This window comes from Lissotriton helveticus, chromosome 4_1 (assembly GCF_964261635.1).
Source record: "Lissotriton helveticus chromosome 4_1, aLisHel1.1, whole genome shotgun sequence".
NCBI lineage: Eukaryota > Metazoa > Chordata > Amphibia > Caudata > Salamandridae > Lissotriton > Lissotriton helveticus.
In genome coordinates, this window is record NC_136063.1 from 1,252,068,042 (window position 1) to 1,252,090,800 (window position 22,759).

Below are 22,759 nucleotides of genomic sequence, written 5' to 3' on the forward strand. Positions count from 1 at the left end.
GACACACGCACACACATACACACAGGCGGGTGCGTAAACACATAAGGTAACATGCACGCAAACACACACCAGAAGCTTAAACATATGCAGAAAACATGCACACGCACACACACAAAGGTTTCACACACATACGACAGAAGCCAGGAAGGGCTGTGGCATGGGTGACCAGCCTGCCGTTTCTAATAGTGCTGGGCCTCACATTGCATCACATATTCGGCCGAAACCGCAGTGTAATTAAATGAAGCATGTTCTACTCATGGAGTTCACACAGATCACTGCAAGGCCTTCTCTGGTATGTAATGCCAGATTAGCGCGGGAGATGTGTGCCATAGCTTCCAATGAGTTTCACAATTCACTGCAAACACATGTTAATGAAATGTGAGCATACTTTGCAATGGGGGCACTGGTGTACAGTGTTGATAATGAAAACACAATATTTCATTATTTTATGCTGTGTAAACCATCGCATTACGACCTCGTGCATACAAGTTCTTTACGCTTGTACATAGGCAGGTGAGTTAGAGGTGAAAGTTTGTGTACACCAAAAAGACGCACGATTACTCTGATTCCTATCGGTATTTCCCGCGAAAACAATGTGAAACCATGTAGTTTTTAACAACATAATCCAAGAAACGGAACAAAATCAGTGCGCAGAACGCAGCAAGCTCTCTAGGAAAACAATATCCGTTGAAAACACAGTGTTGATAATGAAACCACAATAATTAATTATTTCATGCTGTGCAAACCATCGCATTGCAACCTCGTGCATGCAAGTTCTTTAGAGGCTGCTGCGATGTTAAACAAGCTGTCGCACCGGGAAGTGAAGGGAATAAATTAGGGGAGGAGAAGCAACTGCTGAGAATCTTGTGGGAGTGAGGCTGGGCTGCCTTTGATGTGGTAATGCGAGGCAGGCAGGCAGGCGGCTGGGGCTTTGTGCACGCGCTTTTTAGGGCTTGCGCTTGCGCAATGACCTAAAAAGCACATGCACTTCATGGAATCGCCTGTGGAATTGTGCTTGGTTAAACTCTGGATAAGCGCCTATAGAGCTTCGCCAGCTATGCGCATGCGCATCAGCAGGCGAGCCCTAAAAAGTGCCTCCAATAAATATTGAAAGCATCCCCTGGCGCTCCACTCTGAGGTCAATTTAAACAGATTTCAAGGAAAAAGTTCATACAACGTTTTGTTTGAACGAAGTCTTATTCTGTATTTGTAAGTTCAAATTTCAAAACATTTCTTATTCAATTGTAAAGTTCATTGAACGATGTTCAAAGTAACGATAACACATATTGAGTCCGATGCATTTCGGGCTGCTTGCCCTTCATCCGCGACAATAGGTGTTATTCTCATGTATCTGGTTTGAACTGAGTTAATGAACGCGTTAGCGTTTCTTCTGTGTTTCAAACGGGTTCTTGCTCTGGTCTGGTGCAAAAAATGATCTAGGCTTTATTTTAGACATGTAATCCTGACTAGATAGGTGGATTCTGCCTGGCTGAGGTGCATACTTTAGCCAACCCATCAACAATTGTGGCTGGTTTTCAGCCTCAATCTGAATGGAAGTGTTGGAATTAGTGGTTACAGATGTGGCTGTCTGTTTCTTTTCCACATAAATGCATATCATCTATACATTACCAGCTCTTTCTTTGCAAGCTGCTCTTTACTCTGAACTGCTCAGTATGCAATGACGGATCAGAACACCCTGTCCCTTACATAAAACAGCACTACATTTTGCTGTATCAACCATGTCTGTTCTGCTCCAAATCAGGAATTCGCTCACAATGGTTTGTGACATGCCGCTTGAGGGTGGGAGGTTCTTTCTTTCTAAGGGATTCTTTAACTACCTGCAGAGCAAAACCATTACTTTCAGAAGGAAAAAAGACCAGAGCAGGGCTTGCCTTAAAAGTGTAAAGAGCAACACTGCAAAGGAATTCCACATGGATGAATGCAGCCTTACACTAATAACCAAACAATTCCCTAAGGTAAAAAAGGCCCATTATCACAACATTTTCAAATCAGGCTAGAGGAAAGTGCCTAGGAAATTAGGGTCATAAAAAAACTACAGCACTCCACAAAAATACATGACCCTTCTTATCACATTTTTGTAACACGAATATGTCTCCTGATGACTACATACTCTTGCCTTGTTAGGTGGAGTATGCAGTTGTCCTGCAGATCATGTTCCATCTTGTAGTCACAAACTCTGGAACAGTACACAACTGAAAAGATGAACAATATATACTAATGAACATAGCCTAAAAAGAGTGGCTTTCAACCAGTAGGGCACATGACTGCCAAGGGATCCAAATATTTTACTCAAATGGGACCATGTATAAAAAACTAAGAAAGGCTACTGATCCAATATCTTTCTTTTTAAAGCTTATTTTCATTTAACACTGCTTTCAATGTATCCAAAATACGGACTTACATATGCATTTCCAGGATCTACAGTCAATATACATCCAGTATTGTTAACAAGTTATCCCATGAGTATATACAGACTCATTACCCTTGCTAATTTCAGCAGTACAATTCCTTTTTTTTCTCCAAACAATAGGACCAACATCCCAAATGACATAATAACAACAATAATCACAACAGGGACTCTGGATTCCACTCATGAATCCACCCCCCCCCACTCCCTCTCCCTGGAAGCAAAAGGCAGGTGGCACAATAACAGGTAGGAAACTAGCAGTACACTCATAATTTGTTTAAAAGTCATATATTTGTGGTGAGAGAGGATGAATGTGACAGTGTTGCATCTGGAAGTGTTAAAGTGAACCCAGCACTCGGCGAGCTATGTGTACTCACAGTCTAACCCCCATACTCTGTTGAGGACACTTCAGTCAAAATTTGCCCCCATTTTAGGAGATCGCTCGCTGCATTCTCATCAGTTCGTACTGCTTTGAGGCGTCATTCCTCAGCTACCCTCCACTCCTGCAGGTCGTCTCTCCATTTTATCCACACCGGTAGTCTGGAGTGCATCCAGTGGATTACTATCCTCCGTTTCACCAGCACCAGTTATAGGAGCGCAAACTTATAGCGCATCCTAGTCCTTTTCTTGGGAGTTGGAGGCACTTCCAGAAGACAGTGTTTTATAGATGTGTCAATACACACAGCTGTAACCTTGCTAAGAGATAACACCACCCGGTACCAGTACTGATGCAGACGTGGACAATTCCATACCATATGCAGAAATGTGGCGGGATCTGTGCCACATTGTGGGCATGCGGAAGACCACCCAGGTGTGAACCGTGCTCGCCGTTGGGGGTCAAATATGTGCGATGTAGGTAATAGAACTGAATTAACTTGAACCGTGCGTTACTTGTGGTTTCTGCTACTTGTGCCAATGCTCTCCTCCACTCACCATCTGTCAACGGGACGTGCAGGGCATCATCTCATCTCGCCCTGATCCTGTCTAATTTCGCCCCCTGTCCACCTTTAGCGTCGTGTAGATTCGAGGGATGAGCCCCCAACTAGAACATGGGTCCAGCAAGGTAACCAGAGTGCTGGACTCACCTGGTTCATCAGGAAATGTTGTCTACATCTGACGCACGGTACGTGATATTTTGGGCTTACTGTAGGAATAGCCCCAGAGGCACCTGGAACCAGTTATGTGCTTTCTGAAAAGGCATAAGTGTGCCATTTTGATACAAATCCCCGGCCGTCTCGGAACCCCCTTCGTACCACTTCGAGAGATCCCAGATCTAATATCTTTAGGAGTGCTTTGAAGGCTCCACAAAAAAACTACTTTGAGGTGGAAAAATGAGAAACTTTAAACATAAGTAAATTGCATTTAGATCTTTAGGCAGACATCTTACCTTGCATTTGAACTAGGAATTCGGTTTTAATTCGTCTAGCAGCCTCACTTTCATTTTCACTTCGTGAGCCACACAGAGAATCAACCTCGTCAATGAAGATAATTGAGGGCTTCTGTTCTCTTGCCAGCTGAAATAAGTTCTTTACCAATCTACAATCAAACAAAAAAAGAACGGAGCTGTAAGACCTAGGGTCAAACTTCAAGCCATGCTACTAATTTCAGCCATACACTTAAAGTTTAATGTAGAAACAGGTCAATTGTCGATATGGATCAAAAGGTCAGTATACTCTGCCCATGGTTCTACTACTTTATTATGGGGCAAGAATGACATGGAGAAAATTAAACTAATCCAAAAGCACCTCTGTTACGCCCCTGTTCCTTGAAACAAGTATATAGACCGAGCCGCGACATTTGGATAGGTCTTCAGACACTTTCTTCGAACCAACATTTACCCTGCACTGCAATTAAGTTGACTGTGGGGAGGGTCCGAGGGGTTCAGGTGTGCCCATAATTTATGCCTGACAAAATAATGTATAATCTTAATACTTCAATTATGCTGCCAAGACAAGTAACAAAAAACATGTTAAGAATCTTTGCCAAATCAAAATTGTATATGTTTGTTATTTTTTATCTAGGATTAAAGAACAAGTTACTCACCTTCAGTAATGTCTTTTCTGGTAGAGACTCCATTGAAGTGTACAGTTCTCATGTTGTGAATTTACCTAAACACCAGACTGGATCTGGAAACTACGTGTAGCAATTTCCTCATGCATTGAGAGGTAGCGCCATGCGGCTTCACACCAGGTACATCCTGTGAGAAGTTGGCCTGCCAGATGCTGTCCACTATTCTAGTGGGCACCTTGCACCTGTCCAAACGACCCTTCTTGATAGTAGGTTAAAGACAACCTTTATAGAAAGCAATCCTAGTAGTAGCTGTGGAAAGCAGCCTTGAGGCCAAGTCTTGGAGGAATGTAAAGCAGCTTGTTTTACAAGTCCATAATCTTGTGAATGACCAAATGAAAGGAGAACCACACCAGGTATATATCTAAAATAGATCTATTTATTCTAAACACATCCCTCTAGTCTCTTTATGAGGCTAGAGGCAAAAGTACATTCAGTAAACTTAATTAGCACACAGTAAATTAGCACAATATACGTTGAGCCCTAGGGGCGTACCAAACTATATATTAAGAAAGTGGTATAAGAACCATGACTGACACAGAGACCAGGCCTTGAGCCTGTAGAACCGCTGGGGCCACCAGGAACCAACTAAGGTAGTGACACAGGGGACCCACGGGGGATGCGTGCAGTGTCTGAACACAGCTGTGAATCACCATTAACTTCTATGGGGAAAGTCACGGTTGGAATTTTAGAGATGAAGACACTTAGAAGTGGACTTAAAGCAAACCCCCTTAGAACTAGGAGGTTTTAAAGTCAACACCCACGGGAGCACCGGAGTACTCGAGTTACCTCACCCAGGGAAGCCGGGTGCATAGGTTTCTTTTCGTGTCGGTTTTAGTCATCGATTTCAATGGCGATCTGCTGCAAAGTGCTGCTGGCGTCCAAGTGGAAAGTGTCCGGGTGGATCCAAGGCTGGATCGGAGATGTGAAGAACCTGAAGGCAGAGGGGACAGAGTCTCGGTCACTTGCCAGTGACCAGGAAGGCAATGAGCGGATGCCCACCGATGTTGGGTGCTTGCAGGTGAAGACGGTGACGCTTAACGCTTCAGTCACGAGGACCAGGAGGCGTCGCCGACGACCAGATGCTGGATTCGAGCTGTCCCACGCAGGACGTAGAGTGCTGCGGTGTCGGTTTCCGGATTGGACCAAACAAGCCTTGGCAACAGCCACCCACGCAGAAAGCAGAGATTGGCTTCGGAGCAGACCAGCAAGGTCTGAGGGACTCATCCTTTGCTGGGGAGTCAGGGCACGTCTGGAGTAACCTGGGAAGACCTAAGAAAAGTAGAGTTACCTTTGCGGGGACCCACCAGTCGATGGACCAGGGATCGAGAAGGGGCCTCGAACAGAAATGCTAGAAGCGAGCTCATGGAACACTTGTGGAATGTAGGCCCACAATCTTCGGTGAAGATGGTGCTCGTGGCTTGGACTACAAGTAGCCCAATGCACAACTTCGGGAAAGCTCGGGAAGTCGATGCACTAGCAAATGTGCACAGTGTCCAGGAGTTCCGGTCCCACGTCACTCGTGAGGGCTGCGGGTCTCAGCTTTGCTGGGATCTCGTGTCAGCCTCTGAGAAGTCTGGAAGTCCGGAAATGCAGACTGGCAAGATGCTTCTTTGGTGCCTGTTTGAACAGGGGAGTCACTCCTTGACCCCAAGGGAGATTCTTCAGACCTCTAGTCGACAGTGTGTCGAAGTTCCAGGATTCAGCTTCAGAGTTTCGTCCAGGTATAATCTAAAGTCCTGTTGCCAGGGTTACCTTACTTATACGAAGAAAAGGGGTTGGACATACTATGGGGACCCACCTATGGGAGGATCTAGGAAGTGGGGTGGCTACATCCCTTTCCCTTTGTCCAGTTTCACGCCAGAGCAGGAGCTGAGCGCCCCTGCAACCGGTTTGAACTGGGGTATGCACAGGGACACCTATTGTGGCCCCAGCACTGTCTGAAAAGCATTCTCTGAATACACCCACCCAGCCCCAATACACTAAACCCTGTCTGGGAGGTGGTTACACCTCCCTGTGACAGGAAACCTATTGTCCAGGCCTCCTCTGCCGGAGTTTTGTCCAGCAGCAGGGAGTCAGACCCGTGTCTGTGGCTGCAGCATCCATTTTGTGATGCTAGGGCACTTTTAAACTATTACTGGTTAGGTCAGTGAGGACATGTCTCTCCCTCTAGAAGGGTGGAATTCTACCCCCGCCGCCAAGACTGGCGGGGGGTGTAGGATTCCACAGTGTTTGACACCAAACACAACATGTTTCCATGCAGCCATTCCAAAGTTAGCATTAACCGCGAGGTTATAACGCACTTAAGAGTATATGGTCTGCCTGCATCACAGAACAGCCTCAGAGAATAGGCTATGAAATCTGCAGAGGGGCTCTGCTCATGCATGGGCGCACACTCACACAAAACCAAGCACTCTGCCTTCAGGACCTATAAGGCCTGCCATAGGAGTGACTGATAGGTTTATATGTGTCAGTGATTAAAGGTAGATATAGGTAACCTATATCTTAGTAAAGGGTGCATGCACCACATTACCCAGGCTGCAGTAGCAGTCCTGTGGTACCATTTTGGAAGGCTTCCCAAGGGTGGCATAATACATGCTGCAGCCCCTGGTAGGCCTATGGGGTACCTATGCCCTTAGTACCTAAGTTACCATATACTAGGGACTCACAAGAGTAACCCAGTAACCAATCTGGAGTGTACCTAATGTACATGCAATCAATTTAGAGAGTAAGTAGCTAGGCTGGGGCCCTGAAGAACAAGTTACTTACCTTCGGTAACAATATATCTGTAAGAAACATTAGTTAGTTAGATTCCTTACCTTAGAATAACCCCCAGGCGTCAGACTGGATCCGAAAATTTTTGCGTAGCAGTACCCCTGCGCGTTGGCAGGCGTCTGCGGCTTCGCGTCAGACGTCGTTGGCGCCGGGATGACATCGTCGGAGTACTTAGATGCCGCCCTCGCGCGCTGACGTCAGTTCTTATAAACAGCTTTTCCGCGCCTAGAAACGCAGAGCCATGATAAAAACCGACACTAGTGCCATGAAACTAGGGCCCTCAGAGGGATGAACCTTAACCCTAGATATCGGTTCGCAGAACTGGGAGGATGGGTGGGGCGGTAAGGAATCTAACTAACTAATGTTTCTTACATATATATCATTACCGAAGTTAAGTAACTTGTTCATCTGAAAGAAACATGTTAGTTAGATTCCTTACCTTAGAATAGATACCCCAGCAATACCAACCCCGGTGGTGGGTCTGCGAACCAAGATCACACCAGAAAGTCCTGGAGAACGGAACGGCCAAAGAAGTGATCTCTTCGGACTTGGCTGTCCAGGCAGTAGTGTCTAGCAAACGTGTGCAGCGAGGCCCACGTAGCTGCCTGACAGATGTCCTGCAAGAGGACTCCCCGACCCAGGGCAGTGGTAGCCGCCGTGGCCCGAGTGGAATGGGCCCTCAACCCAACAGGAGGCTCCCTTTTCGCCAAGGAGTAGCACACCTTGATGCACAAGACGACCCACCGAGAGAAGGTTGATTTGTGCACCGCCCGTCTCTTCTTCGCACCCACGTAACCAACAAAGAGCTGGTCATCCACCCGGAACTGGCGTGTGCGGTCCAGATAGAAAGAGAGCGCACGTTTTGGGTCCAGATGGTGGGGCCTCTCTTCCTCTTTCGAGGGATGCGGAGGCGGAAAGAAGATGGGCAAGGTGATGGACTGCCCGATGTGGAAAGCTGTGACTACCTTGGGCAGGAAAGAGGGACGCGTTCTTAAAACAACCTTATCCGGATGGACGGAAAGGAGGCTTAGAAGAAAGAACCTGGAGCTCACTCACTCTCCTGGCAGAGGAGATGGCAACCAGGAATGCAGTCTAAAGAGTTAGAAGACGAAGAGGGCAGTTATGAAGTGGCTCGAAAGGAGCGTACATCAAATAAGTCAGAACAAGGCTCAAGTTCCACTGAGGCATCACGAAAGGAACAGGAGGAAACATGTGAGTGATGCCCTTCAAGAATCAATTTACAACCGGGGACTTGAAAAGAGAAGGCTGATCAGGAAGCATTAAGGCCGAAATGGCAGAGAGGTAGCCCTTGATAGTGCCCTGAGCAGAGCCCTGCTGGGCAAGAGAAAGAAGAAAGAGGAGAACCTCTGAAAGAGGGGCATTAAGGGGATCCACAGCCTTTGCTGTGAACCATGCCACAAATGTATTCCACCTGCAGGCATATACCGATTTTGTGGAGGGACGCCTGGCTGCCAGAATCACATTACATACTTCAGGAGGCAAGTCAAATGGCCTCAACTGTCACCGCTCAATCTCCACGCATGGAGGTGGAGACTGGACAGGTTCGGATGGAGGACCGTCCGCTGCTGCTGCGCCAGAAGGTCCTCCCGAAGAGGCAGACAAATTGGGGGATTGACGGATATGCAGAGTAGCTCGGATACCAGTACCTTCGGCCCAGTCCGGAGCCACAAGGATGACTTGGGCCCGGTCGTGCCTGATCTTCTTCAGCACTCTGGGCAGAAGTGGCATAGGCGGAAAGGCATACAACAGACCGCAACTCCTCGCGACGAAAAGCGTCTCCGAGCGAGTGCCGCCTTGGAAATTCCAACGCACAGAACTGATGACATTGCGCGTTCTCTTCTGTCGCGAATAGATCTACCCAAGGCTCTCCCCACTGCCGAAAGAGGCCTTGCGCCACGTCAGAGTTCAGACGCCATTCGTGATCCATCATGCACCGACGGCTGAGATCGTCCACCCTGGCGTTCAGAGGAACCTGCCAGGTGTTGAACCACCAGGGTGACGCCCTGGTGTTCCAGCCACTGCGAGAGGCGCAGAGCCTCCTGGCAAAGGGTCCACGACCCCAACCCACCCGGTTTGTTGCAGTACCACATGGCGGTGGTGTTGTCCGTGAACCCCAGCACTACACTTCCCCGTACAGAGGGAAGGAATGCCTTCAGTGCAAGCCGGATCGCCTTTAGCTCCAGAAGGTTGATGTGGAGCCGGGACTCCGCCAGAGACCAGAGGCCTCTGCTCTCCGCCTCTCCCATGTGGCCGCCCCAGCCCAGGAGGGACGCATCCGTCACAAATACTTGCTCCAGCTGGGGTAGGGAGAGGGATCTGCCGCTGACCCAATCGTGGTCCGTGAGCCACCACTGCAACTGTCTCGCAGTGCCCTCCAAGATCAGACATGGTGCCCTGATGCTGGGCCCACTGAAACTTCAGGTCCCACTGCAGAGCCCGCATCCGCCACCTGGCGTGATGCACCAGAAGGATGCAGGAGGCCATCAGCCCCAGAAGCCGCAGCGTCAACCTGAGCGAGACCCGGGATAAAGGCTGAAAGATCGGAATCAGAGCCTGAATATCCCGAACCCGCTGTTCGGGCGGATAAACCCGAAACTGCGCCGAATCCAGAACCGCTCCGATGAAGAGGAGCCTTTGAGAGGGACACAGGTGTGACTTTGGCACATTGATGGAAAACCCCAGCAAGTGCAGGAGGTCGGCCGTAGCCTGGAGGTGGCTGATGACTGTCTGGGCCGAGCACGCCTTCAACAACCAGTAGTCGAGGTAGGGGAAGACTGACACCCCTAACCTGTGCGGATGAGCTGCGACCACAGCCATCACATTCGTGAACACCCGTGGGGCGCTGGTAGGGCCAAAGGGGAGCACGGTGAACTGGAAGGGCTGGTGGCCTACCATGAACCGCAGGTAACGCCGGTGGGCCGGCAGGACAGGAATGTGGAAATACGCGTTCTGCAAGTCCAATGCTACCATCCAGTCTCTGCGGTCTAGGGTAGCTAAGACCTGAGCCAAAGTCAGCATCTTGAACTTCTCCTTCCGGAAGAAGCCGTTGACGTTCCGCAGGTCCAAGATAGGGCATAGGCCTCCTTTGTCCTTCTTGGGAACCAGAACGTAGTGGGAATAGCAACTACACCCTACTTCTGGCCCAGGAACGCGCTCGATGGCCCCCTTGGCCAAGAGGGCCGACACTTCCTCTTGCAGAAGTTGCAAGTGATCCCCCGAAACGCGGTGGTACTGAAGTGGCATGGCTGGAGGGGTCGCCTTGAAGGGGAGGGAGTAGCCCCTTCGGACGATTTGCAGCACCGACCTGTCCGATGTGATGGTACACCAGTGGGGGAGGTGATGGCAGACCCTGCCCCCCACTGGCGTCGAATGGGCCTGAAAGCTCGGACTAGGAAGGCTTTGAGGCAGATGCTGCGGGGGTGGATTTGGGCTGGCACCGCCTCGGCGGTTACCACGTCCGCCGCCACGTTGGATGTTAGACTGCGGCCCGTGGCTGGCAGGACGTGAAGGGGCGCCACTTCCTTGGCCACGAAAGGAGCAAAAGGCAGACTGCTGCAGACGCTGGCCCCGAGAGGCCCATGGACTTGGCTGTAGCCCTGGAGTCCTTGAAACGTTCAAGCGCATGATATGCCTTGCCACCAAAGAGGTGACTGCCATCAAACGGCATGTTCATGAGGGTGGGTATTCTGGACATCAGCCGAGAAGTTGGCGGACCTCAGCCAGGCGTGGTGGCGAACCGCCACTGTCGTAGACATCGCCCTGCCCAGCGAATCCGTGGTATCCAGCCCACATCGTATGGAATACCGAGCCGCGTCTCGTCCCTCCGCGAGGGCTTGAGCGAGTTTCGCCCGGGCCTCCTCCGGGCACTCTGGCAGCACAGCCGCAACCGTATCCCACAGAGAGTGGGTATAACTGCCCAAAAGGCAAGCGGTGTTGACTGACCACAACCCACAACTGAGGGATGAGAACAGTTTCTTACCAAACTGTTCATACCTTTTGGATTCCAGATCTGGGGGTGCAGTCGGGAATGCGGATTGGGAAGTAGAGGCCTGGATAATCTCGTGGTGGGGTGGGTGGACAGGAAGCTAGGGTCGCCCGGAGCTGGGCGGTGGCGCCTGGCGACGTTCCTATCTACAGGGAGACCTGTAGCGGGCTTGGACCAGGTGCCCAACAGGACGTCCATGAGAGCCTCATTAAACGGTAGCAGAGGCTCGGGAGAGCCTGTCTGCGGTTTAAGGACCTCAGTGAGGATGTTAGACCTCACAGTAGCGACGGGGAGCTTAAGCGCCAAGGCCTTGGCCGCCCGCGTCAGCACCACAATATAAGCAGCCCCCTCCTCCGTAGCCACGGTAGGAGGGGAGACAAAGCCAATGTCAGGTGAAGTGTCGAGACCACTGGCCTCCCCTAGCTCCTCTGTCCAGTTCTGAAAGGACTGACACTCACGTGTCAGGAGGGTCCACAGACCCCTCCCAATCCCCCATGTCCTCCATCTCCTGAAATTCAGGGTCAAAGGATGGAGCCGGATCAAAGAAGAAATGCTCTTCAGCCGGCGTCAAGTGTGGCGTCGGTCGACGTCGGTCCAACGCCGGATCAGGATCGAGGGAGGGATCAGGGACGGCGCTGTGCAGGGACGGCGCCGGGGGCAACACGCTGGGGGTCGACGCCGGCAGGGTCGTAAGGTCGACAAGCGGCGACCCGGATCCGGATCCAGCAGGGGCCTGCGGCGCCGGGACCGAAGTCGCCGACGGTGCCGGGGCCGAAGCACCCGACGGCGCCGGGGCTGAAGCACCCGGCCCGCATTGACTCCCAGTCGGGGCCCAGAGGTGCTCCCGCGGGACCCGACGGAAGGGAGAGGGACCTCATGGCCATGAGGAAGGCCTCGATCTCCTCCGGCGTCACGTTCAGCCCAGGGACCGGTGGGTATGGAGCTGGCCGCAGCGCCTGTGGCTCCGGCGGAGCCGTGGGGGCGGGGTCGCCCGAACCCTTGGCCGCATCGCGTGAGCGTCGGGGGGAGTCGGAAGAGCGAGGTTGTCTCTTAGACTTCTTCTGCCTCTTACCTGAGGACTTGGAGCCCGACAAATGGTGTCGACTCGCCGAGCTACGATGACTGTGGCCCCGCGACCGGTCCCTCGACCCCCTCCTGGACCGGGACCTTGAGCGGCGCGGGGCCAACTGCCGGAGCTCGAGGCGCTTACGGGACCGCTCCCGCCTAGCCTTCCACGTCAAGGCCCGGCAGTCTGGGCACGACCGGTCGTCGTGGTCGGCCCCAAGGCAATACAGGCAACGACGGTGGGGATCGGTAACCGACATTAGTCGGTTGCAGTCGGTACAGGGCTTGAACCCGGGCATCCCTACCGGCACCGAGAGTCTTGAAGACTCGAGAAGTGATCAAAAAGGATCGAGAAGTTTAGTCAAAAAGTGACTAAGGTACTGCTTTCTCAGGACCTGCGCTTGCTGGCTCGAAAAAAAAAAAAAAAAGAACTGACGTCAGCGTGCGAGGCCGGCGTCTAAGTACTCCGACGACGTCATCCCGGCGCCGACGACAGACGCAGAGCCGCAGACCACGCCTACCGACGCGCAGGGGTACTACTACGCAAATTTTCCAGATCCAATCTGACTCCTGGGGGCTATTCTAAGGTAAGGAATCTAACTAACCTGTTTCTTTCAGATTAGCAGGATCCCAGCCAAACTAAGTCAAAAACCATCAAAACACCAGGAAAAAAGTGGGGGCAACCATGTAGTCAGATTCCACCTTCCTACACATCCTGCCACAGATGTGACATTAGGGCTCTGATATATGTGTTACCTCTAAGCGCTAACATCAGTTTTTTTCTGATCTCTGTCCAGACCGAAGGACTCTGATTCACTGAAACTGGAGTGCAGCAGTTTTCAAACTTCCAGATTGGGATCTTATTAATGGGCTGCATGAGCCCATTCCACAGAACGTGGAGGAGGGTAGGTCCCTCTGGAATCTGTGGTTAATCTGTACCAGAAAAGGAGTTACAGAATGTAAACTTGGTAATTCTGATAGGGACTTCTAATCACAGATTTGTCTACTTGTGAATGGATAGCAAAGCAGTAATGCACCAGGGGGTGGGTCTGTGGAACAGGTCAGACCAGGAAAACCTGAAGAACCGTTTGGGTGAAGTGCTCATCCCACTGGATCTTGCTGTCCAAGTAGTAAGTGCTCTGTGAACATGTAGAAGGATGCCCACGTACCTGCCTGACAAATGTCCAGAATTAGAACATCTTGCATCAGCGCCATTGTAGCATCCTGTGCTCTGGTGAAATTAGTGCGTAAACATTTTAGGGGATGCTTCTTGGCTAGCCCACAACAAACCTTGAAGAATAACTGCAGGAAGTGGACTCTTTAAATAGGGGACCAAAATGAGGTACACTGTGTAAAGAGTCCCGGCAACCCTTATTTGTTGACAGAGGCAAATATGTTAACACTAAGTGCAGTCTTTTATGGTAGTGTTGGCGAGCAGTTTAGGATTATTAGAGGCTAGTGCGAAGCATTTGTTGTACTAACAGAGGCAAAAAACGAAATATTCAAGAATAAATCCAAGAACTCAGTCATCAGGTAAGTACTTTTTTAAAAATCGATATTTACAGGTAAGTAAAATATACACTTAAATCAGTCTTTATGCAGCAATGCTTTCCTACTGGAAAAAAAAAACAAACATACGTTGCATATAGTTAAATAAAATTAGTTTCTGGGGGTCTCCATCTGGACTTAGGGCTGCAGTGGGCCAAGGTCCAAAGTACCACCAGCAGTTGCTCGTTACCTGCCCTGAGGAGTCCAGGTGCAGAGGTGCTGGTCAGGCATTTAGCTTTGTGCACCGCATTGTTGGAAAGAAGAGGGGCCAACTAAAAACCGCTGTAGAGGGGGATTTAGGGACAAGTCCGAGAGCTTCCAACGTGGGGATCAAGTCACAAGGGTCCTGGGAGCAAGGTGGCACAGCTGGTTCATCAGTACCCAGGCTGGGGCGCTCAGTTGCAGAGTAGATAGGTTGGCTGGGTTCTGTGGATCAAAGGTCCTCGCGTTTGTCAGTCTGGCCAAGTGAGGGTGCAAAATCAGGACAACTGGGCACACAGGAAGTGGGTCTCTGCGGTACTATTGTCCTAAGAAGGCTGCTCAATCTTGGCGCTGTGATTGGCATCAAAAGTCCACAGCAAGTCTTCAGTTCTCGTTCTCTTGCGGCTCTTCTTTTTTTCTTCTTCTGAATCTGTCAAAATTTAGAGATGTTAATGGGAGTGACAGGTAGTAGCACACACTCTCTATATGACCACTTCCTTTGGAAAGTGGGCATAACCCTGCCCCAGTGAGCCCAAGCCCACCAAAAACCAACATGGTGGTATTCTCGTTGTTGCATTCAAATCAGGTAGCCCACCTTAGGGGTAGAAATAGCCTGATAGGGAACGCACCTATTGTCTAGATAATTTGACCAACTGTCCTGGTGCCAAAAGGTCCTCAGGACAGGGTGGTGGCATCTCCCAAGTCTGAGGGAGGAAGCCAAGGTCACATATCAAAGGCGACAAAGGCCTTTGAAGCCTCCTGCCTTGATATACTGATTACTTAGCCATACTGCATGAAGCAGGCATTGTTTCTGCCTTCAAAGCATGTGCTCTCACCTGCAGGAGCTGGTCAGAAAACCGGTCTGTGGTGGAAGGCTGATCTACACAATTCAGCCATTACACAAGAGGTCGTTAGGTTTTCAGGGGCCACCCCTAAGGTGCCCTCTGGATGCATGTATCATTAAACTCATTACTGGAATACGGTGGGCTTATTAATACGAGATGTTTTATACCAAGCATCTTTAGTTTTACTGAAGCCATCATGTATGTGGGGAACTTGTAATCATCAGTGACCAGTACATATGCTCCATATGGCTTCCCTGTTCAATGGCATGGACATGGACATCACAGGGTCATATCTGCTTATGCAGATATGCAATCGTAATCGTAATCATACGCTCTTGTATAGCGCCTTCTCACCGTAAGGTCTCAAGGCGCTTGCTTTGGGAACCCGTCCTGGTCTTTCCCTGCGAGATTACCCCTACTGGGCATCGCCAAGGTGAAGACCAGGCATCCCATCACGGTGGGGCCGTAGTGGAGATTAAGCAAGCTATTGCCCAGAGTTGCAGAGTGTGAACCCATGATTCGAGTAAGCACCGAGGCGAGAATTATCGAGTCCATGGACATTATGAGCTCAAGACCCTGCCGCGTCGGGAATTGAACCCTGGTCCCGGGTCTGACCTCTGCATCAGGGTCTGCCTCCTCTAACCGGTGAGCCACACTTCTCCCATATGTCCTCACATGTAATAAAATGCATCCTGCCTTTGGGCTGTATAGGCTGCTGGAGGGGTGACTTGCGTATATTAACATGCAGTGTCTGCAGGCATGGCACACAGGAGGTGTGCCATGGCACGTCTTCACTTTTCTCTGCATCATGTCACGCAGTTCTGCTATTTTAGTTTGCATGAGTGTTCTGCAGGGTTCCTTTGGTTGGAACAATACATGCTGCAGCCCTTAGTGAACCTCTTTAGCCTCGCTGCCTCAGGTACCTGGGGTACCATTTATTAGGGACTTATAGGGGATGCTAAAAGTATGGCCAATTAGGGGAACAATTGAAGTTTTAGGGAAAGAGATCTGGCACTGGAGACCTGGATAGCAGGAACCCAGTGAACGTCTGTCAAAACTGCATTAAATACCATCGCTTTTACTCTTTTTGTCCCGGAGAAAATGATGAAAAGTTGTTCATTCTGTAGGGATGCCGTGGCTCAATCAATGTAAAAGCTGCACACTTTCGAAGGGTCAAAGTGAAGGAGTAGTTCTGCCTCTTGGATGGGTAAGGTGTTGCCTCGAAAGCCAGCAAGGCAATGGTTTGCCCTAAGTTGAAGGGCGTAACTACCTTTGGCAGGAACGCTGCTTTCTTCCAGAGGATTAGAATGTCCCGCAAAAACAAAGCGTATTGTGGCACCAAGGACAAAGCCTGGAGCTCAGTCACTTATCTGGCTGACGTATTGGAATGCAGTTTTGGTAGTTAGCAGGCAAAGGGGACAACCGTGCATCAATTTTAAAAGCGTGCACATCTGGCAGATAAGAACTAAATTAAGGTCCCACTGCGGCATCACAAAAGGTATTGGTAGGAACATGTGCATCTGTCTATTCAAAAAACACATCCCACCAGGTGACTTGAATAGGCATGGCTGATTCAGGTAGTGCAAGGTCCAAAGAACACCTGTAACTGAACTCAGAGTAAAACAAACCAGCCAGAATAACATCCGATAATGGTGTCTTCAAAGGCGGAATGCCATGGGAAGAACATCAGACAATAAATAACTCAGCATCCTGTATAAATTGATTTGGTAGATGCACGCCTGAATTCCAGGATTAAACACTTACCAATTTGGCAGGGAGACTGAAAGACCCTAACAGTCGCTGCTCAATCGCCACACAGGGAAATGCAGGTTGTACAGGTGGTGGTGCAAAAATTGGCCCTGCTTCTGCGACAAGAGATCTTCCCAAAGAGCTGAATCAGAGGATATGTGCTCATGTCCAGAAGTTCTGAGTACCACACTCGTATTGCCCTGTCCAGAGCCACTAGGATATCTTTCTTTAGCACACAGGGTAAGTGAGGGAGGGGGGAAAGGCATACAGATGTCCCAACTCCCTTGCTGGTGGAAGGTGTCTTTAAAGAAGGACTGCCCTGGGAACTCCAACATACAAATATTTGGGCAATGCGCCTTCTATTTGGCGGTGAACACATCGAGATAGGGTTCTCTCCATTGGTGGAAGATGGCCCCCACCACCTACGAGTGTAACCACCACTTCTAATCCACTAGGGAACCACAGCTTAGTTTGCCTGCCCTAACATCTATGGATCCTGCCAGGTGCAGGGCGAACAGGAGAATTCTGCCACTTTCAGTGATATAGACCGCCTGGCACAGGGCCCATGACCCCACATCACTGTGTGTGTTGCAGTGCCACTTGACAGGCTTGTTATCCTTGATAACTTGTACCAGTTCACCTTTGAGTGCCGGGCAGAATCCTTTCAGTGCCATTAGAATCTCTTGTAATGTATCCCGCTGCCGCCCCCCCAATGTGGGGGCTTGACTCTGGAGGGCAGCCAACTACAGCTTCTTCTCCATCAGTTGTATCTCAAGACAGCGTCTGGTGCCACTGATACAGGACATGCACTCCCATCGGGCCAACACCCTTAGGGAGTCCCATTCCGTTCCCCTGCATGCTGTTGAAGACCAGTTGGTTACGAAATAACAGACAGTCACTGCTCTAAGTTCCCCATGGAGCTCTGAATCCCCGAAAGTCTCTGGGTACAAGTGTGCCAGCAGTACCCTGGGCCTATCCACACACACCCTCCAAAAGCAGAGGAGCATGGCCAGAGAGAAACCTACGTAATAACAACAAAAGAACTTGGAGGTCTGTTAGGGTGAAGGAGGAGTGACCACGAGAAGATGAGACACACCACTGTCACGACTAACGGTGAGGGACCATCAGTAATGAAGAAGTCCTATCAGCCCACCCATATGGCGGAACCTCGTCATCTAGGACCTTATCAGCAGGTTCTCATATGGCCAAGCTCGCAAGTACTTGCTTGGTACCAATTGATCCTGTGCTGAAAGAAGATGAGTCCTCACTGAGAGTGGTACTGATAGGGTGCAGTGCTCAAATCAAAAGTGCGTGATTAAAATGGCGGTCAAGGTAGAATTTTTTTTTATTGGTATCTCCCTGGACGTCAGGTTAAAAAAGATGTGATGACAGTGTGAAAATATCACTGTACAGTGAGCATCTATGAACTAGGGCCGTTAGTCTTGACAGTGGTGTGTGTCATCTTCTCGTGGTCACTCCTCCTTCACCCTAACAGACCTCCAAGTTCTTTTGTTGTTATTACGTATGATTCAGTTGGGGGTGTGTACTTGAGAGGTCGTTAAAGTTTGTCCCCTTGACCCTTCTATAATAGTTGTTTTCTCAGAGAGAAACCTAACCAGCATCTGGATATCGATCACCTTGGTGGCAAGATCCTCCGATTGCAAGAACCCATCTAGGTGACTATATATGGCATGAGTTTGGGTATAGTAAGTGTGCTCCCTAGTTTCTGGGTGATTCGTGCACCACACATCCAGACAACCTATGCGGTCCATCACACCCCCCAGTGCCAACACCATATTTGGCTTCGTACCTTGCCTCATGGTGAAGGGGCGCGATGATCCCAATCGCCATCCAACACACAGTTGAAATCTCCAGTCCACAACAGGGGGTCCCAACATAAGGGAGGAGCTCTATCTATATCAAGACAGAAGTCCCCATCATCTACACTGGGTGCATATACATTCAAGAAGCACACCTCTCCCTCTCGCCCATCCAGAGTGTCAAATAGCAACAGGTGTAGGAAGCTGGCTCTTTATTTAGTGTGCCAAAATGAGGTGCACTGTGTAGAGAGTCCAGATATCTCTTACTAGTGTACAGGGGGGTTGCTTTAACAATCTCAAGGTGCTCTATTTGTGGTAGTGTGGTGGAGCAGCCTTGGGCTTATCAGAGGAGAGTGTTCGGCACTTGCTCCACATACAGAGTCAATAAATGACACACAATGAAAATCCAAAACCAATTTATAAAAATGACACAGATTGTTATATTAATTTAGACACCAAGATCTTCTAGATCAGGTAAGTCCTTTGAGTGAGCGATTTTCACAAACTTAGAAAATATAGCGGTCAGATATGAGGCATGGGCCTCACACGTGGTAATTTTATTCTATTGGAGAAACACACCCCGCATAGGGACACTTGCCAATGACTTACAGGACTGTTCTTCTGGACATAGGGTCAGTAGGTGCCAAGGTCCAAGAAAGCACAAAGAGGTCAAGTTCATCTGCCCTGGAGTTTCCGAATGCAGGGGTTCTTTTCTCAGTGGTAGCCTTGAACGCTACACGTTGAAGTCAATGGGGCACAGTACCTGCAAAGAAAGGCTCCAAGTGGGGACCGAGGGACCAGTCCAGGAGTACCTCAAGAGGGGGCTCAGCTTTTGAGGGTCTCAGGATCACAGAGACACTGCCGGTTTGAATGGACTTGGGGCCTTGGGTGCATAGGAGTTTTGTCTGGCGAGTCGGCGAGCTGGAGCCTCTCAGTTCTCGGTGTACCTACAGAAGAACCACAGAATAAGACTACTACTGGCATGGAGCTGGCCTCTGGTGAAGGGCCTCGTCATGCAGGTCAGTTTTGGCAGCAATGGTGTTCTAGCTGACCACAAACAAGCCTGGGTGCTTGCAACAGGCTCCGGTATCCCAGGTATTGGTGCAGGGAGCCTCCGCTGTGGATCTAGTCTTGAAGATGTGATTGGTCAACAGTGCTCACCTCCTGGACACTTAGTGACCGCCTCCTGGGCTGCTGCTGCATTGATGGACCCGGTAGTCAGCAGATCGGTAAACCAGACTGTGCGGTCGGTTCTTGCAGGCAAGTGGCTCCTCCACATCAAGGAAGATGCTGGATAGTTGGCGAAGTGCTGGCAGCCCTACAAGGCTTTCGAAGGATGCACAGCTGCTACTCCACAGTTCTTGCATTCTTTGTCTCTTCTTTGTACCCCTCCTTCTTAAGTCCGGTGAATCTGAATCCTGGTGTCAGGGGGCCACCTAAATAGTAAATTCCAGGGTGTGAAGGGTAGTATCCAATGGGCTACATACTCTTGGGGTCATTACACTCCTTATATGACCACTTCCTGTGGGGAGTGGGCAGAACCCTTACTCAGAGTGCCTAATTCCACCATAACAAGATGGTGGAACACTTCTTTCGTGGAGCACATCGTAGCCCACGTTAGGGGTGTGACTAGCCTGGTAGTAAAACACACCTACTGGCATAGCTATGTTTCCAACTGTCATGGTGCCAAAAGGGCCTCAGGGCAGGTGGTGGCATCTCACAGGTCGCATATCAAAGGCTGCAGGGGCTTTGAAGCCCCTAGCCTTGATATGCTAAATCTCACTAGCCACCCTTCTGGATGCACCTGTTTCTGACCTCTGAGAGCGTGGACTCTTCCCCTAAAGGGGGTAAGAAACTCATCTGAGGTGGCAGGCTGGACAATACCAGCCAGCCAGAACACTAGAGGACTAGTAGGTTTCAGGAGGCACTTTTAAGGTACCCTCTAGGTTAATTTCATCCTAAATCTAGTACTGGCATCAGTACAGATTTATTAAGACAAGGTGTTTGATACTAAACAACCGTATTTTCAGATACGTCGTCATATAGCTGGGTAACCCGTGCGTCTTAAGATGGCTTCCTGAGCACTTAAAAATAAGCTGGAGCCTCGTCCGGTCCCAACGAAGGATGCACAGGTGAAATGTAAACGCGCTAGCGAATGAGTTCAAACAACTTCTAACACATTTTAATCCATCTAATTTCATCGTGTATGATCCAAAATCCATATTTAATCCAGGCATTTTCATACTTAATATTTGACAAAAAGTTCAACAGATGCCTATCCAGGCTTTTTCCAAAGTACTTGGGGATTCACCGTTCCAAATGGCGCAACAGATTAAATAACCCATTGCATTTTGGGCGAAAACTGCCCTTCTTCAGGAATAAGTACAATAAAACATAAAAAATAAATTAAAATACCCATCGCAGGATCATATATACTGCTGTTGCTGGGTATATTACCCCACCATGTCATCTAACCACTATAATGCGTCTTGTAAGTTGAAAGGCAATTAATTATACACATGCATATAATCGAAAGTAATGAACATTACATTCATTATGTACTTTGCAAGGCACAGGGTGAGTGCCATGTCATGTTTTCATGTGTGACATGATGCAGCCCTTAGGACCCTCTTTAGTACCCATGCCCTAGGTACCAGGGCATTTACTGGAGACTTATAGAGGTCCTAATGTCCATGTAAATTGGGTTACAATTAGACTTTAACTTGTTTAGGGGAAAGAGCACTGGCACAGAGGTCTGGTTAGCAGGCCTTAGTGCACTGTTAGGTTGAACATGAGCATCTAGTAGACAAAAAGGGAACAAAGTGTGGGGGTGGACAACTTCTACAAAATGTCAGTGTCCTATACTACCCCACCTCCCCCACCCAACAGACCAGGAGACTGGGCCACAACCTGAGAAAGTTTTCCTAGTCTGTCAGGCGAGGCAGAGAGTAAGGAAACAGGCTGTATTTTGCAGGGCCTATTTTGCCTGACGTCCTCCTGTCAAGGTCATTGCCTCTGGGCATCTCAACAGCAGTAGGACTCCTCTTGAACTGTACTGTCAATGCAATGCAGGGTTGTCATTTTCTTTCGTCCCATTTAGCTTGGGTAGTGAGGTGCCCACTTCTCCTATCCATAACTTGACAACACCTAACTTACCCACAGAGGTTACACAATACTTGAGTAACCCCACCATGACCAGCAGAGTTAGGGGGGCTATGTTGCTTGTGGCCATGGGGTCTGCCACCCAAGCCAAGCACACAGCTGCCATGAAGACCACCACCCAGCAGAGGCCACAGAGAGCCGTCAGGCTCTAGAACCACACCATATGGTGCGCAGCGGGAGCGCCGTTTGCGCGCCAAAGGCAAGCCCGTCTGCGCCCGTCCGCGCACGGCCGGGCTCAGGGCCAGAACCCATGCCGGACCTAGCTTCCCCTAGGGTAAGCTTCTCGCGTCGGGACCTCCTCAGTCTCAGACCCAGCAATGATAGCTCATGTAACTATGTCCATGATCTTGACGGACCATTTACCAGCTGCACACTCTGCTGCCCAGTTCAGCTACAACTCCACAGTCGACCCGCCATTCCTTCGGCTCTTAAACTGGCCACTCTGAACTGTCGCTCACTCCCTATGCACGCGCTGTTCATTAATCACCTAATAGAAGACCACGAGATCGACATTCTGTTCCTCTCTGAAACATGGCTTACCGACCACTCGGACTCAGACGTTGTTCGAGCCCTCCCTCCGGGCTTCCTTATCCAATCCCAACCTCGTCCTTCAGGCAGAGGAGGAGGACTGGCCATCATCTACCGGGACTACCTCTCTTGCAGAGCCAACGACGCTCATATCCTGGACTCCGAAAGCCTCTATTTCACCATCCAGTTAGCGCCGACTAGCTCACTGTCCGGCCTCCTAGTTTATCGTCCCCCTGGCCACTCTGGCCCTTTTGCCAGCTCTCTTAGAAGCCATAGCGTCTCAGGCCCACTCCACATCTAACTTCGCGATACTAGGAGACCTCAACATCCACTTCGATGACCCCCTAGATACAGGGGCAGTCGACTTGATTGCAGAACTGGCTGCCTACGGTCTCCACCTCATCAACTCTGGAGCCACACACACTAAAGGTCATTTACTCGATCCAGTGTTTACCAACATCCCCACCCTTCAAGCCAAAGAGTCCCTACCCCTCCCGTGGACGGACCACTTCATGGTCTCTCTCCACCTACTAGGAGCCTTCAAGAAACTCCACAAACCCACCAC

The 22,759-nt window shown here is 49.9% G+C and overlaps 1 protein-coding gene across 1 annotated transcript in view; it reads right to left on the minus strand.

Moving 5' to 3' along the window:
* VPS4B (vacuolar protein sorting 4 homolog B) overlaps positions 1 to 22,759 on the minus strand; it is a 203,550-nt gene that overhangs the window by 47,719 nt on the left and 133,072 nt on the right. Inside the window, exon 7 of the mRNA XM_078687802.1 lies at positions 3,816 to 3,964. Within this exon, the coding sequence (XP_078543928.1) occupies positions 3,816 to 3,964 (149 nt within the window). The remainder of the gene's footprint in view (positions 1 to 3,815; positions 3,965 to 22,759) is intronic.